At 40.1% G+C, this 15371-nt stretch overlaps 1 protein-coding gene across 1 annotated transcript; it reads right to left on the reverse strand.

The window, feature by feature from the left end:
* Positions 1-3069: 3069 nt before the first annotated feature.
* On the reverse strand, positions 3070-8426 carry LOC139736845 (uncharacterized protein C3orf38 homolog). The gene is made up of 3 exons (XM_071647507.1): positions 8306-8426; positions 6567-6781; positions 3070-5512 (listed from the first exon to the last, which is right to left on the reverse strand). The coding sequence occupies exons 1-3, from the start codon at positions 8424-8426 to the stop codon at positions 4907-4909; spliced, it is 942 nt and encodes a 313-aa protein (XP_071503608.1). The 3' UTR covers positions 3070-4906.
* Between the last annotated feature and the right edge of the window lie 6945 nt (positions 8427-15371).

The raw sequence follows: 15371 nt of genomic DNA on the forward strand, positions 1-15371 counted from the left end.
AAAGAGTGTGAATGCATTTTCTTTGTATTTGGTATCATTCTGCAGATTTTACTCTCTGTGTGTACACAGTGGAATGCGAGCTCAGATTTTATCTGTGCAAATTGTCAGTGTGCACATTTTACAAGATACAGTATAAAAAAGCTTTCAGGATAATGAAACCCAAATATACATGTGGATTGAGTGAATGGAACATTAATTAGTAGAACACATCAGATAAATTTGGGGAAGATTGAACAATGGGTTCTAAAGTTATGAAATGTTAAAGTTTTGGTGCCCCCGTCGCTTGATGAGAAGACTACTACAGTTCAAGATGTCACGCATCGAAAACAAAATAATTAAGATAGCATGAGCGTTCGCAAAAGTTCATTTTTTATGAAAAAACACATTCCCCTGACTTGTAAATGACACGCGTTGAGGGTATTGCTTTCTGAAAAGGGCAAGTCAAGTGTTCTTTCATTATGCTGCAAAAGTAAATAAAATTTTGAATAATCTGTGTATTTTATTTACATTGTTTTCCATATCAAAATGATTTCACAAAGTGTTGTAGCCCTCTCATCCAGCAAAGGCTGCATTAACACTTTAAAAATTCAAAGTTTTAATCAGACTGTCCAATTTACCCCAAAGTTCACTGATGTGTTTCACTAATATTGCTGCATTCACTCATTTCACATATATTTTGAGTTTTAATTTATCCTCCTGTGGATATTTGTGATTTTATACTTTTGTTAATCATGTACCACTTTCCATGTTCGTTCTGTTCTTTCAAAAATAGAGTTGTAGTAACAATGTTTTCGCAGGCCCTTCCATTTCTTTCCAATCTTTCCTGCAAAGGATAGTTTACGACTGGATTTCAAGTTTGTGTTGGAATTCATGGAAATCTACAGATCTTCCTTCATCTATAGAACAGAAATACAGCAATTTTACTGGAGCCAGGACATGGCAATTAGTAATGGCCAAATTTATAAACTGTAAAAGTATAAATTTTTTGGTGAGACTACTGGTATATTTCCCATGACACAAAATGCATGCAAACATGAAAGCCTGAAAATTGGCTGCTTGTTATATGTAATATAATATATAGTTTATATTTTGATTTTGCAGAATTAAAAACATGCAAAATTCATCTTACCCAATCAAGCATGAAAAATTACTGTACTTGCGCAAGCATTTCCACACTTACAGTACACTGTAGTACTAACTATTGCTTAAATCAGTAATACAGCTGCACTGATGAATGTCTTTGTTAAATGTCTTTTACTCATTCTGTATAGATTTCTACTTATTAGCCCCTTTGCAATGTAACAAAATTAACAACTTTCTGCTTTACATGCCCAAACAACAAAAAAACATAAATATGGGTTCATCAAACTCTTGGAGTCATAATAAAAACATAATAACAACACTAGAGACTACAATCTCGAGCCTAGATCAATGTTAACCTTTGTTAAAGTTCTGTGTCCAAGCAAGTCTGTGGATTATATCAGCATCAAATACAGAATATCACATTTCATGTCTATTGGTTCCAAATGATCATATAACAAACCACGTCTCCTTAAAGAGCAACTCCATTCCATGCATAGGATAAATTTTACAAGTAGAATAAAAGGCAAACAGGACAGTGAGTGTTTCATGAAAAATCTGTCAAAAACTGAGAGTATAAATACAGTGGACTCCCACTATATCGAAGCCCTTCGGACCGGCAGTTATCAAAGTTTCGTTATAATCGAACAATTAAACAATAAAAACACATAGCACGGACGATGTTCGGCCTGAATTTGTACTTCGTTGTTACCGGAATTTCGCTATAACCGTGTTTGTGTTAACAGGAGTACACTGTATATGAATGCAATTTCCAAAATTAACCCGTTGAGGACGAGTCCTGAGTATAGTCGGGCAGGTGTCTATGGGAAATGCGTGTTGTAACAAAATCAGTCCGTCCTCAACGGGTTAAGGGTTTCCCAAACTAGTGATACCAGTTCTGATTACATTATACAAATAAGATGGATTGATGGTGCCATTGCTCCACAATTTTCCCAAGGGCATTCCAACAAGATTTTCCTAAATCAAGATTAAGAATGAATTATAAAGAACTCACATTCATACATTTCTGATAAAATTATTGCCTTAATGAGTACCGGTACATTCAGATGTTTGGACAATGATGATTGCATTATAATACATTATCACTGACAAAAGAGCTATTTCCCTCATTTTGGTCTGATTTTGCTGAGATGCCTTTTCAGACTCGACTGCCTTAAAAGGATAAACACAAATGATGGAAACATGGAAATATGGCACATTTTTCTGTCACAAAATTGGTCACTAATGAAGTGGACACTTGTGGGCATGTAACTTTGCTTAATGGTAAGACATACAGACCTACAGTTACTGTCCATGTTCACTCTGAAACAACATTTGTGTGAAAAATTGGGGGAAAATACATTTCAAATCACAAACAATCCGCCAAAATATCTACTTTCTCTTGCAAAGTATGTGTATTTCTCAAATGGAATTACTTCAGCAGTGATTTCTTGCTGTGTTTTTACATTTCTCAAAGTGCCGTCCTGTTTCTATCCAGCCTGGCCGTTGGTGGTGATGATATAGGATCAAAGCACAAAAGCATATTTACATATTTTTTGGGGGGATACTTTTGAATGAAACACATGCATAATTTACTTAAGGGGATGGCTAGTAACCGATCAGTTGGAATCAGTGGGAATGCTGAGGGATGATTGTTCCAATCCTTGTGGGATTCATTTAAGAGTACATTATATATCTACTGTTGTGTGAAAATTATTTGCTTCAGAACGGTCTCATATTCAAGTAATGTGCAGATTAATGCCCCGTCACTGACCAGGGACGCTAACCTGGAAACATTAAACTGCACATTACTTGAATATGATACCATTCTGGAGCAAATAATTTTCACACAACAATAGATATATAATGTACTCTTAAATGAATCCCACAAGGATTGGAACAATCATCCTCCGGCATTCCCACTGATTCCCACTGATCAGTTACTAGCCTTAACGAGCAATAAATGTCCATGTGTACTAGGTCCATGATTATAGGATGGATTTTCGAGGCAGGGATGACCTATAAAAAGAATATATGCAAATATGCAAAAGATTTGTCAAAAAAAGAAAGAAATGGTCAATTAACAACTCCTCATGAACACAGACTTTGATAAAGCAGATCCATGGGGATGATATTAGGCCAGTATTGGCTAAGAGATAGGAGTGAGTACATAAGATCATTGTGCTATGCATTTTTAAAATGTACTATCATTATTACAAGGCTAAATTCTGGGACACTACTAAGCTATTAATGGGGACACTGGTAGAGACGTTTCATAAAATCAATGGTGAAGTTTTAACTAACGAGCACTGTATTAAACTGAATGTAAACACTACTACCAATAATGTTTTGAAAATGCCAGTAAGAGGCTTTGACGTTTCAAGCATTAAGGTCAAGGGGTCAAAGTGAAATACACGTAAGATACCGAGTATGGAGTACAGCACACTCAACTCTGAATGAGTCAGATTCATGGGAGTTAAACTTCTGCCAAAAAAAATCTATTAAAATAAATCCACAGATAAAACTATGAAAAATGTGTGCTCAGATGTATTGCAAGTCAAATTTTGCCCAAAACATTGCTTATTCTCCAAGTCCTAAAGGATTCAACTCATGCAGAGTTGACCAGATTGGTGAACAACTAAAGCGGACCACATAGACATAAAGTGACATTAACTGGATGATTTAAATGGGTAACTACGGTAGTCCTATAACTGATGGAAAACCTGTTGGTCTTGTGCAAAGTCTTTGGGGATTTCAGAAACGATTCATATGAACTTGGCAAAAGCATATCCCATAAATTCATTTGATTTTTGCAAGAGGACACAAAACTCACAATGATGTTGTATGCTTATCAGCACTTATCAGTTAAACAACATTTGTATGGTGAAAGAGTTTACCATTACCTCTCTCCAGTGTATGCGCCAAAATCTTTGGCAAACCCAAGCTTTAATGTAGATAAATCTTTACGTAATAGCACGTACCGGCAGTGCAAAATCTATTCTCAACTTCAGTTGTATCGCATACCTTGATGACTTTTAAAATAATACTATTTACACATCCTGTCTTCATCTAAATTTAAGATGAAAGTTTATACCAAGGCTACAAGGCACAAGTTCCTTATGCTAATGGACCCTCAAGTTCACTAATAAATTACCATTCCTGACCTGCATGAATTTGGTCCCCTCAATATTAAAGGGACAGTACCTCTCTGTAATGATCTCTACCATAGTTATGACCATGATGAAAGAAGTCCCACTTTTTGGATGCATTGCGATGACCCCAATATGACAGATAAAGTAGTGGTAGAAATCTCCCTTTCCATCAAAGTGGAAGACAACAAACTGTGTCACAAATTAACACTCACTGCTCACCATGACTCTTATCACTCTATGCTTGAGTTTTGAACTTGGGTTAACATGTAATCTGCTGCTTCGCCTAAAAGATTTCTGTGTGAAAATGTTGATGACCATCTATAGACTTGGTCTAGGTACCATTCATCTAAACACTAGTCACAGACATGAGTGATAAGACTATTGTAGATATTGTAGTTGCTCTGTTTTTAAGGGAAGCAATAGTTTCATGAGTTGTCCATTTCACAAATATCTGTCGACTCGCAGTATCCAAACACCTCAAAATATACCACACATATAGCAGAATAGATTGGAGTGACTGCTGCTATCTAGTTACAACCACCAGTTTTGATACTTGACCACATTAACAAAAAGTTCGAATGCAAACAAGATAAGTGGGTTCCAGTTTTGAGATGAAGTTTTCACGTGGCCAATGAACAAACACGTATACATGCAAAGAAGTCCGCTCAGGATTATCATGATGTGAGTGCAAGCTGGTCTCCCGAGCCTACCAATGTTGGCATCTGAGAAGGAGAACTACACTTAATCTGGAGATTGACATATTTGACCTTCCATTTATTGTCCGCAAGGGGATCCCTGACCAGGCCGGTGCTCTGCTCAAAGACTCCAACACAGTTGCTGGCCTGATGGAGAGTCCCACACACCATGGTCACGACAAGACCATGTGACTCGCTACGTCCCCTCGTCCCGTCCGGCAACAAGTTGGGGTTGAATATTAGCTCCTCGTCACTGACCAGGCACTTAAGTCTGTTTGCCACAAGGTCTGGGCCTTTGTAGGTTTCCAAATCTTTCTGCGAACCACGAATAACGTAGAGTTTGAGACACGCATCCGGTAGAAAGTGCTGCGGTCCCCAATCTGCACTTTGCTGTGCATTCATTGGATGCATTAAATTCAGCTGGGAGAAGAACCAAGATGAGAATTGCTTTGCCAGCTCCTGGCTCCAGTGTGTGGTATCCGTTTCTTTGCTGCCTTTATGTAGACTACTAGTACTTGTGTTTTCTCTATGCTGAGAGGCGACTGGTCTTTCAGCCCTGGATACCTCCTCTCTCTTCAACTCACACTGTGGGAGAAAAAAGGGCAAAAATGTAATTTCTGCCAACCTGAAAGTCACTTTTAAACCAGTAAAGGTGTTTCTTAAGCCCCCAAATGAAATTTGACAATGAAAGGGAAGCACAAAGATATCCAATTACCAAACAGATGCTTCACAGCAGTTGTCAAAGAACTGTTTTAGTGTGTCAGTGTGTTGAGATGTATACTTTAGAATCAGTGTATATTCAACACAGTTTGGCTGTCCCTATGCAACTTTTTGGGTACCTAAAATCAGGACATTGCATTGCTTTATCCAGTGTGATAACGTATAAATATACATTTTAAATGACAGGCTTGAGACATAATGTATTCTTAAATCTTTATGGGGCGTCTGTACTTCAAATTAGCAGTATTGTCAAGTTGCATAAATACAAAATTGTACTCAATGTTTTAATATCTCTTGGAATTAATCTTAAATGTCAAGATAAACTTTTTTCTCTTTAAAAAAGATATTTCCCTAGTACATATTAACAAAAAATTATGTTACCATGACATAACCCTTTAAAGTTTAATGCTACACCATGTTCACACTGACTATCATAAATGTAGAGCAAAATCTGACAAACTGGTTCATACAGCATGTTTCATCAAAAATCAGAAGAAAAAGACAGTAATAGCATTTTACAGTTTCCCACATTTTCCAAATGCATGGTGATATTGCTCGCAAACTACATATGAAGGGAGGAAATTTTGATTTTAATCATAAGGTGATTTAGCATTGACTCTATGTGTCTTCCATATCTGAAGTTTCAATAAATGTACACAATATCTATTTGATTGTACAGTTACATGTACATGGTCAATGATGCAAGACCATGGCACCAGCATCTACATTTTAACGTGCAGATGTGGATGTTTCTTATTGTGTCCTGAAAAATGTGAATCCATAATTTCTTTTTAGTCTCAAGTCAAATGCTTTAGGAACGTCAACCCTTCTCTTGATTTCACTCCATTTTTTATGTTTTGAACATGTTGTGAAATTGCACGGTACGGTTTGAATGAGGAAAGCACAAAGTATTACGTACATGTGTGTCTTTTGCCAACCTCACAGACTGCTCAGCCACTGGAGGCGATTGCCAGTATTCCATCACCCTTCTGATCAGCGCAGATTTATCAGATTGTGGTGAAATTGCCACATCGCACTCAGCAAGGTAGGTGAAGAGCAGGTCACGTTTGACGAGCTTGCGTCGCAGAAACTGCTCAGCATTTTCGGTGTACATAATGATGGCTTTGAGGGCTTCTGTAAACACACAGCAGTATGAAATACATTTTAATAAACATATCACTACATAATGACATGAAAGCATACTTCAGCAAATAAGTTACTAAACGAATGTATTCTACAACATCAATATATTTGGTACACTGATTGAAATATAAAAAAAGAAAATCAGTGCATGTACTAAAGTGCAGTCAACAAATTATATATAGTGACAAAAAAATGAATGGCTGCATACATTTTTTTTTGGGGGGGGGGTACACATGGTTGGTGTGTGTGTATAGTGTGTACGGTTTACGCATTAATCATATTTTAAAAAAAAAACAAAGTTCATTCCACATTTGTATGCATCCTGCAATTTCAAAACAGTACCAAATCAGTATGAATTTAGAAATTAATGGGACCCTGTCCTGTTGTCCAAAAATCATTGTATGATAAATGTGAAGCCTATTGTATTCCTCTTTGTTGCTAGGAATTTACTTGAGGAAGGATTCTAAAGATTATTGAATAAAGGCCTACAATGTAGGTATGGTTCTGATTCTGTTGTAAGAGTAGCTGAAACAGCTTCTTTACGCAAGTGACCTTTATCAACTTGCTGATATACATTTATACATTTCAGTTTCACTTTGCTTCGTAGAGAAGTCAGCTAATTCACATATGAAGGTTCAAGGAAAATAGTCCCTTTCCGAATTCACGAGTCTGAATAATATTCATCTATTGAGCCAATTAAACTCTAAAGCAGGAGGTAAATTCAGTACCTAGTAGTATTCAGTGTTGTAAAACACATGGCTACAAATGCTGAATAGTTCCTACAGCACAGCGTTATCAAATTACAGGTTAGGCTACTTTCAAGCAAATATAATCTGTTTGGTTCCAGTCATATAAAAATCTAGGGTGCAGGAATTCACTTTAATACACACAGTCTGCGGACATAATCAACTGCTCAACAAGGGGTCAATAAAAGAGGTAGGCCTAGTTTTATATCCCGACCAGATGCTGTGATAGTACATTAGTCATTAGTTACTAGGCGTGGCCTGTCGCATTAATCCCTAGACGTGTTGTGTAAGTTTATACAAATTCAAGAGAGGCAGGTCCAGACGTTTGTAAGAATGTAAGATGGATCTATTTCTAAGTTAAGACTACCGGTACTAAGCGTCTGAGTACTAGCTAGACTACTACTACTACGTACCGCCACCGGTACTAAACTTTACAGTACTTACTGTACTAATTTACTACTAGTAACTACTAGATTACACCACAATCTGTCCAGCCATATGTAAATCTATCACTAACAAACAGACGTGGTTCTGACACCTATTGCACATGTAATATATGGAATATAACGACTTTACAAATAAGAGGAACAGATTCGGAGAGATGGTGCAAACATTTTGGACATAGGGCATCTTTCAGCTCACAACCTCATCACTCCGATCAGGAAACGCCTATCGCAGTGCATGGGACTAAAGTTGTAATAAAGCAGCGCAAAAACTGCCTTCGTCTCGAAGTAAATTTTAGGCCTAACAAACATGTAAATAAACTTACCTCCTTTACTTTGTAAAGTAATAAGGTGATTCGTCACTGTACTTGCCAGCTGCTTCAGTTCTTCTTGGGGCATTTTATCAAGCAACATTAGAACACCCTGTTTTTCTCGTTTAGACAACATTTTGTTTACTGGCTGCAGCTGTGACGTGAGAGCAGCTCGGAACCGCGGTGCGGTAGGCCCTACGGTCGGTCAATCAGTCCAGTTCAGTCTACATAGTAGAGTAGATTTTTCCAAGCGGGGAATCCCCACCTGTTGTTCTTCCTCCTCCTCCTCCTCCTCCACCACCACCACCACCACCACCAGGAAAAAAACAACAACAAACAAACAAACAAGCAAGAAACAAAAAACGCTGACACAGAGACTGATGGACATGAAAAAATACGCATGATGGACATAATTACGTCACAGCTGCATGGAGAAAGGATCAGTGGAACTCTCTGTAGTCAAGAGATTTTTTTTTTTTTTTTTTTTTTTTTTTCGGGTGGACCAAGGGAGGATTGTGTCGAACGTTCTGACAATTTCTCGTGAAACTGGTCATTGTAGTTTCAATATCCCTCAAATAAATGAAGTGAAATGAAGGTATTTAATGATACGTGAAGAGCTGATTTTTTTTTTTTGGGGGGGGGGGTAATTTATCTTTTATTAAAAAATTATACAAAATCACACTATTTACAATAATTTACTTGACTGACATAACACAAGCACTAGCTAGTGATTGTGTTATTATCTTTCCTCCATGCATCCGAGCAGAAATTCTGCCTAAGCTGAAGCGAGTGCATTCAAACTCAACGCCCCCTTTTTTTTAAACAAAATTATTACTCTGCAATGTTCAGCACTGAACACTGCAGAGTAATACTTTTGTATTAAAAAAAAAAAGGGATTGAGTTTGAATGCGCTCACTTTAGCAAATAGGCAGAATTTCTGCTCGGATGTACGGAAGCTTAAAAGTGCCAACCAGATGACGAGATAAGAAGACGAGAAGACAGGTTAAATACCGAGAAGCCGAGTTATTGCAACTCGGCAAGTCGACTTGCTTGGATCAAGAAGACAAGATGACAAGTTGTTGAAACTCGGTAAGTCGACTCGTTTGGGACAAGAAGACATGATAACGAGTTGTTGAAACTCGGAAAGTCGACTTGCTTTGGACAAGAAGTCGAGATGACAAGTTGTTGAAACTCGGCAAGTCGACTCGTTTGGGACAAGAAGTCAAGATGACAAGTTGTTGAAACTCGGTAAGTCGACTCGTTTGGAACAAGAAGACATGATAACGAGTTGTTGAAACTCGGAAAGTCGACTTGCTTTGGACAAGAAGTCAAGATGACAATTAAGTTGTTGAAACTCGGCAAGTCGACTTGCTTGGGACAAGAAGTCAAGATGACAAGTTTTTGAAACTCGGCAAGTCGACTCGTTAGGGACAAGAAGTCAAGATGACAAGTTGTTGAAACTCGGCAAGTCGACTTGCTTGGGACAAGAAGTCAAGATGACAAGTTATTGAAACTCGGCAAGTCGACTCGTTTGGGACAAGAAGACATGATAACGGGTTGTTGAAACTCGGAAAGTCGACTTGCTTGGGACAAGAAGTCAAGATGACAAGTTGTTGAAACTCGGCAAGTCGACTCGTTTGGGACAAGAAGTCAAGATGACAAGTTGTTGAAACTCGGCAAGTCGACTCGTTTGGGACAAGAAGTCAAGATGACAAGTTGTTGAAACTCGGAAAGTCAACTTGCTTGGGACAAGAAGTCAAGATGACAAGTTGTTGAAACTCGGCAAGTCGACTTGCTTGGGACAAGAAGTCAAGATGACAAGCTGTTGAAACTCGGCAAGTCGACTCGTTAGGGACAAGAAGTCAAGATGACAAGTTGTTGAAACTCGGCAAGTCGACATATTTCTATCGTATGTTGAAAAAATAAGCCTTAGATAGCACCAGAGAGCATCTAGAACCCTGGGAATTTTGCGCTTCGCAAACATCAGACCTAGAGGTATTAACAAACTCTCTCCACCATTTCGGAGTACATAGGAAAAGTCAGTTTCACATGCTTGGCTCCCCCTGCCAATGTAAGGCTCTGGCTGCAACGTATCTCACCCTGCTGCTTCTAATAAATGCATCAGACATCGAACTTAACCCAGGCCCTGTGAGCAAGTATCCATGCCAGATTTGCACCCGCCCAGTCACATGGCAGCAGCGCGGTATTGCATGCGATGACTGCAATCAGTGGTACCATGTGGAGTGTATGTCCATGTCCACACCGGTCTATGAAGCTCTCGCCAACTCTAGTGTTTCGTGGGAATGTGCCTCCTGTGGAATGCCACAGTTTTCGATCAGCCTCTTCAACTCTTTTGCTGTCAACACTAGCAATACCTTCTCCACACTGACATCTAACTGTTCCGATGATGGCACAACAACACTCCCTAGTCCTGGACCTCCCATGGCATCATCATCCCCAACCCACCAGGCTAGTAGAAGAGGACACTCAGTTGAGAAAAGAAAGATGAGGATCCTCACTGTGAACTTTCAGAGTGCCAGAAATAAAAAAGAGGAGATCAGTAACCTCATAGATTCTTCTGATCCTGATATTATTCTGGGCACTGAAACATGGCTCAACAGCAAATTCCAAAACGCTGAATTATATCCATTAAATTACGAGTTAATTCGGAAGGACCGCATCGATGGATGCGGTGGTGTACTCATAGCCCTCAAAAAGGACATCATCTTTGAACGGCTGCATCTTGATCTAGATGTGGAAGCGATCTTCGTCAAAATTAGCCTTGCTAGGAAGGCCTCCCTTATTGCTGGTGTCTTGTACAGACCTCCTTCTAGCACCCCTAAATACATGGAGGACCTCTGCCAGTCCACAGACGATCTTCACAGACAGTACTTCAACTCCGTCTGCTGGATCGGAGGGGACCTGAATTTACCTGACATTGATTGGGAAACACAGTCATCATCAGGTAACCAGAATCCTATGCCAGTGAAGCAAAGGTTCTTAACGATGGTTCAGGATTCACCTTCAGCAGATGGTGTCCTTTCCTACTAGGCAGAACAACTGTCTTGACTTGTTCTTGACAAATAGACCCACTCTTCTTAACAAATGTGTTGCACTTCCTGGTATAAGCGACCACGATATTGTGCTGGTGGAATCCTCAGCTGCAGCAAATAGAAGCAGACCAGTGAAAAGGAAGGTATTCCTATGGAAACATGCTGACATGGAGTCCCTTAGAGAAGACTGTCTTGCATTTCAACAAGCCTTCACAGATCAATTTGACAGGACAAGCCCAGTACAAGTCATGTGGAATAACTTCAAGAATTCCCTCTTACATCTGATGGAAAAGCACGTTCCATCTAAAATGACATCAACAAGGTTCAGCCAGCCTTGGATCACTCGCTCACTGAAGCAGCTGACTCGCAGAAAGAAGCGATGCTTTGATAGAGCCAAGGCAAGCAACACTCCCGAGGACTTTACGAAGTATCTAGCTGTAAAAAAGCAGACGAGGAAAGCATGTAAGGATGCTTACCACAAATATGTAGAAGATATTGTCAGCCCGGACTCAACCACCAATCCCAAACGCTTCTGGAGCTTCATCAACAGTAAAAGATGTGACTCATCTGGTGTAGCTTCACTGAAGTCTACTGATGGCTCAACATACCAAGATAGTGCTTCGAAATGCAACATCCTAAACAGTCAGTTCTCGTCTGTTTTTACCAGAGGTGAGGACCTAACTAATATCAAGGACATGGGTAGATCTCCATATCCATCTATGGAAACTATCAACATCCAACCAGCTGGTGTGCTTAAAATCTTGTCAGAACTACAAATCCACAAAGCTACTGGGCCTGATGAACTTCCCTCAAGGCTACTGAAGAACTTAGCCCGTGAGCTCTGCACACCTGTGCTGACAATCCTCTTTTAGGCTTCCCTTGACCAAGGAGAGGTGCCAGGTGACTGGAAGAATGCAAACGTTGCTCCAGTCTTCAAAAAGGGCGAGCGATGCAAACCAGAAAACTACAGACCCATCTCATTAACTTCAATAACCTGTAAAGTCCTGGAACACATAGTCCACAGCAACATCATGGACCATCTTGAAGATTACGACATACTCTGTGATGCCCAACATGGATTCCGCAAGAAGCGATCATGCGTCTCGCAACTTGCCCTTGCCATCCAAGACTTAGCCAAAGGCATAGACAACAGGGAGCAGATTGATGTCATTCTCTTGGATCTAGCCAAGGCCTTTGACAAGGTGCCACATGGAAGACTTCTCCAAAAACTTGATTACTATGGCATACGAAACTCTACTCATGCATGGATAGCTGACTTCCTTCAGGATCGCACACAGCAGGTGCTTCTCGAAGGATCCGTCTCTTCCAAGTCCCATGTGACTTCTGGAGTCCCACAGGGTAGTGTTGTTGGCCCCATATGTTATTCCTTCTATTCATCAATGACCTACAAGAGTATCTGTCACACAATACCTCTGTTAGGCTGTTTGCAGACGACTGCCTAATCTATCACAACATCAGGTCAGAAGAAGACAGCGTGCAACTCCAGGGAGACATCAAGGCACTGGAACGATGGGAAGCCGACTGGTTAATGGAGTTCAACCCCCAAAAATGCCAGGTCCTCCATGTTACCAACAAACGTAAACCCATCATGACGTCATACACCATTCATGGACAAACCATGGAGAAAGTAGACACTGCAAAATATCTTGGAGTCTACCTCCATGAGAAGCTCAGCTGGAACCACCACATCAACCAAGTAGCAAAAAAGGCTAATTCCACCAGAGCCTTTCTCCAGAGGAACATCAGATCATGTCCACTCAAAGTCAAGGTGCTTTGCTACTTCACCCTGCTCAGACCTGTCCTGGAATATGGAAGCATAATCTGGGATCCCTTCACCCAGGCAAATATCATGAAACTGGAAATGATCCAGAGAAGGTATGCACGCTTCGTCTACAATGACCATCACAGAACAAGCAGTGTCACAGCCATGCTTCAAAAACTTCAATGGTCATCCCTGCAAGAAAGAAGAGCACAGGCAAAGGTTGCAATGATTTACTGCATTAAGAACTCCATGATATCCGTCCCCGCAACAGTTCTGACCCCATCGTTACCTCTTTCAAACAGGGGCCACTACCAGAAACTCCAAGTACCATTCGCAAGAACACAAGTCCTCCAAAGAAGCTTCTTCCCAGATGCAACCAGGCTTTGGAACTCATTACCCCAGGCCACCGTCTCCTGTACCTCTCTGTCAAGCTTTAAGAGAGAGGTACTCAAGACCCAGCTCCGTTAAGACACGGATGCCTGTTTTTTAGCCGCACATAGTTCCATGTAGATTTTTCTTAATCCAGACACTGTACATATGCCTGCACAGCACAACAGTACGAAAATACACCCGACGGTGGCCTGTACTTATAGAGAAGAAGAAGAAGAAGTCTGCGATGAAGTTGTTTTAGCTGGTTGGAAAGAGCCTGAACTTCTTTCTCTTGTCGTTCCACGTCCAAGCGGAGGGACTCGTATACCTGTTGAGTGACGTCTTCCAAGATGGCTTCTTTCACGGCTTGAATGAGGGCCGCCATGACAGGTTGAGAAAGGAGGGCACGCCGTATCTTTTCAGATAGGAGACAATCAAGGTCATTTTCTCCTTTATCTGTTGACTGATTGTCCGTGGTGTCGGTTGGGTGACCAGCTGAACTCCCTTCAGGACCGGTAGGAGTGGAATCTACCGCAGAGTTGCCGGGGCCAGCTGTGGTCCGATGTCGTGTTTCCTTGCCTTGTCGTGTCACAGGCATCGTCACCACTTCAAAGTTGTCAGAAAATTCAGTTATTTGAACGGAGTTGGTGGTAACAGAGCTTATCCAATGTTTCTTGAGCTCGACATCGTCGACGTCAGGCTGAAAATTATTTCTCAGATGTCATTTTAGCCACGTTGTCAGAGAGAAAACAATAATTTTAGTGGAGCAACAAGCAGTGCATGACCCTGCGATGCGACACAAATTCCAAATGACCTTTAAACAAAATTCCTGAAATAATTTCTGAAATAGTTCTAACCTATAGTTTGCATATGCTGTACTCACTAAATGGGGTCTAGCAATGGCGAATAAAGAGTTGTTTGGGAGGAATTGTTCCTGGAGTATTGTCAGAAGGCAAGACAGTCTTCGTGGGTGTTAGCAGTGGAAGAGGAGCGGAATATAGCGGTTTGTTGACCTATTATGTATTTTGTAAACGTCTGAAGCTTTGAGTGTGTGAGTAAGTTACTCAGAAACTGAGATAATGAACCTTTATGGACGTTCTGCTAGGTGGATTCACTCAAACACAAAGCAACGGCTATTCTTTTTAGTTCCATCTCTAAGTGATGGCTGCACTAACAAGTAATCATTTTGCACTATTTGATGCGTCCCTGTACTTGTTCTGGCTTTCATACGGCAAGCGGTATAGACACCTATTCATTTTGAAGTACATTTGGGAAGAGTGTACTACTTTCCTGTGTGGATCAAGAGCGGGGTCACGATAAGTATACTTACATTTTCCATGGAGTGGACGCTCTGCTGTCTATAGTTTAAAGGGGAAATCCAGTCCAAATATAAGTTAGTCGAATAAGAAAGATTAAAGTATCACGAGTTCAACGGTAAAATTTTTGATCGAAATAACGTGAAAAATAAGGAAGTTATGACATTTTGAAGTTTCGCTAATTTTTTAAGGAAACAGTTCTTGAACGGTCACTATGTATATACAAATGCCAAAGTGAGCATGTCATCCCCTCACAACTTGCCATATAGTTTGTACATAAAATTTTGAAATTACCAATTTTTCATTCAGATGCAATTATGACTGAGGCTCAAATCCCGATATATCTAACTGATCACTATTCTGAAGTTATTCAACCAGGAATAACATCATGTTTCAGACTTCACTGGCAGAAACATTGAATTTTCGTCATTTTTTGTACATGACCAATAGCAAATTGTGAGGTTATGACATGGTCAGCTCATTCATTTGCATATACGTATATCCACTGTACAAAAACTGTTTTGCAGAAATAAGCAAAACTTGGTGAAAAGTGTAGGCCC

This window comes from Diadema antillarum, unplaced genomic scaffold (genome assembly GCF_040938485.1).
Source record: "Diadema antillarum isolate AM-2024a unplaced genomic scaffold, OU_Dant_1.0 seq00000665_RagTag, whole genome shotgun sequence".
NCBI lineage: Eukaryota > Metazoa > Echinodermata > Echinoidea > Diadematoida > Diadematidae > Diadema > Diadema antillarum.

What these genes read in the sequence shown, in the direction of transcription:
- LOC139736845 (XM_071647507.1), bottom strand. Translation starts at nt 8,426, where the DNA reads ATGTTGTCTAAACGAGAAAAACAGGGTGTTCTAATGTTGCTTGATAAA. An exon ending in TACTTTACAAAGTAAAGGAG is followed by an intron (nt 6,782 to 8,305) that starts GTAAGTTTATTT and finishes GTGTGTTTACAG; the next exon opens with AAGCCCTCAAAGCCATCATT. An exon ending in GGTTGGCAAAAGACACACAT is followed by an intron (nt 5,513 to 6,566) that starts GTACGTAATACT and finishes TTTCTCCCACAG; the next exon opens with TGTGAGTTGAAGAGAGAGGA.